The sequence below is a fragment of the Branchiostoma floridae genome, chromosome 3, assembly GCF_000003815.2.
Source record: "Branchiostoma floridae strain S238N-H82 chromosome 3, Bfl_VNyyK, whole genome shotgun sequence".
Taxonomy (NCBI): domain Eukaryota; kingdom Metazoa; phylum Chordata; class Leptocardii; order Amphioxiformes; family Branchiostomatidae; genus Branchiostoma; species Branchiostoma floridae.
This window is the reverse complement of record NC_049981.1, coordinates 33,024,793-33,026,789: the sequence shown is the minus strand read 5'-3', so window position 1 is coordinate 33,026,789 and position 1,997 is coordinate 33,024,793. Positions and strand designations below refer to the sequence as shown.

At 41.3% G+C, this 1,997-nt stretch overlaps 2 protein-coding genes across 2 annotated transcripts in view; both read right to left on the bottom strand.

The window, feature by feature from the left end:
- Positions 1-677: 677 nt before the first annotated feature.
- Positions 678-1,429, bottom strand: LOC118411870 (techylectin-5A-like). Its single transcript, XM_035814360.1, has 2 exons — positions 1,422-1,429; positions 678-1,011 (listed from the first exon to the last, which is right to left on the bottom strand). The coding sequence occupies exons 1-2, from the start codon at positions 1,427-1,429 to the stop codon at positions 678-680; spliced, it is 342 nt and encodes a 113-aa protein (XP_035670253.1).
- A 168-nt stretch (positions 1,430-1,597) lies between these two features.
- The window catches only part of LOC118411440 (angiopoietin-2-like), a 5,746-nt gene continuing 5,346 nt past the window's right edge, over positions 1,598-1,997 (bottom strand). Inside the window, exon 2 of the mRNA XM_035813724.1 lies at positions 1,598-1,820. Within this exon, the coding sequence (XP_035669617.1) occupies positions 1,600-1,820 (221 nt within the window). The 3' untranslated portion in view covers positions 1,598-1,599. The remainder of the gene's footprint in view (positions 1,821-1,997) is intronic.

The window sequence follows — 1,997 nt, the reverse complement described above, 5'->3', positions numbered from 1 at the left end:
TAATCGATTTACAAGTGCCTTTAAAAATTGAGAATGGGGAGCACATGTAAGAATAATAATTTAAGATCCACACAAGAAAGGCAGAGATAAATAGATAGAACAATTGTTATACAGAAAAACATGTGATTTTCCTACCGTGATAACTATATCTATTTATCTTAACGTATCTATATCTTTATCTATGTATATACGTCTAAGTGCAATTACCTTTACAGTTCTTTGGGCGTTCATTATTATGATGATATGAATGTGGCTATCATATTGACATGCTATATCTACGATTTATAACTGATGGATAGTGCTAGAATGTTTTTTTTAATTCTAAAGAACATTACTGTCAGGTACGTAAGCCACTAAATATCCCAGTCCTTGGTTCTCTATCGTAGCAAACTACGAACCTAATATATGTATATAGACTATGACTTTTACATTGTTTGCTATTTTTATTTAACTCTAACTATCTGCTGCCGTAAAGAATGTGCACCTAGGGAGCAACTATTCAGCACTACCGACGCGTTATTTATGCCCGTAAAGTTTCTGACAAATAATGAATTCATTCAAATAGTGAATAATTGTGATTTTTTTATCAATCAAAAAACAACGTGATGTTTTAAAGAACAATTTGTAAGGAATTTTGTTATTTCATGATCAGATTTGGATATATGATGAATGCATGATCATGGTCTAATTTTCATGGTCACAGACTTCAGGGAGTAACTATTGCCTCTCCAGTCGTTCCACATCACACCTTGCCTCCACTGACAGGAGCTCCCACAGTTGCCCAGGTAGCGACCGTTGAGGTAGGAGGTGCACCGGCGAAACCACCAGCCGCCCTGTCCGTACTGCTGAGAACAACTGCTGCCGTAAAAGTAGTCGTAGTCGTGATCATCATTGTCCCTGTCCACAGTGGAGAACCGCTGCCCGTCGTTGTAACGTATGGCGTCTCCGGCATCCCCAGTATAGCCCGAGCTGGGCAGGTGCAGGGCGTATCCGCGCGCCTCATTGGACAGCCTAAATTATGTTCATGTAAGGTTGGGATGATGTGCAGCAGTGGTAAAACACTTAAACACTATTGCCATTACTCACACATACACAGCAACACATACACATACACGCACGCACGCACACACACACACACACACACACACACACACACACACACACACACACACACATACATATATATATATATATATATATATATATATATATATATATAAATACACACAGTCACAGACACAATGACACGAATAAACAAACATAAACACACACATCACATACACAAACTCACACACACACACACACACACACATATATACAGTTTCTCTCTCACACACACACACACACACACACACACAGGCATAAACATACACACGCAAGCACACATGTATACATGTGCGCACACGTAAACATATACTCACATAGGCATACACACACACACACGCACGCACACGTATACAAACACACACACACATACACGTACACACACACACACACACACATTGCGGTGCATGAAATTGAATTTTTTCAATCTTTTGTCATGAAGGTATTACGCACTCCCTTCTTGAATATGCAAATAATGATGACATTTCCATTTTCTCACCTAAACGTGCTGTATTCTGCAAACCTCGTGGCGCCAGTCCAGTCCTCGAGGACGACTCTTAATTTGTAGCTTTTCCGTTTGGTCAGGAGGTTTATGTTCTCGTTCCCTAGCCAGTACTCCCCGTTCTTGTTCCCAAAGCCCAGTTTGTAATCCTCCCAGGTCCGGTTGAAGGGAACCGACCCGTCCTGCCGCCGCTGGATCACAGTCCACCCGCCTCCTGTACAAAAATACAGCAAACAAGGGTTAATAGAATTTTTCATCACACAGTGACTAGTTTTGACAGGTAAGCAAACAGACCTCCAAATTTTCGATGACTGTCAGTCCATCATGATCACCTAGTTCTCGACGTCTCACACCGTGGCGAGAGGACCCTCTTAAGATGAGTGCGTGTGGG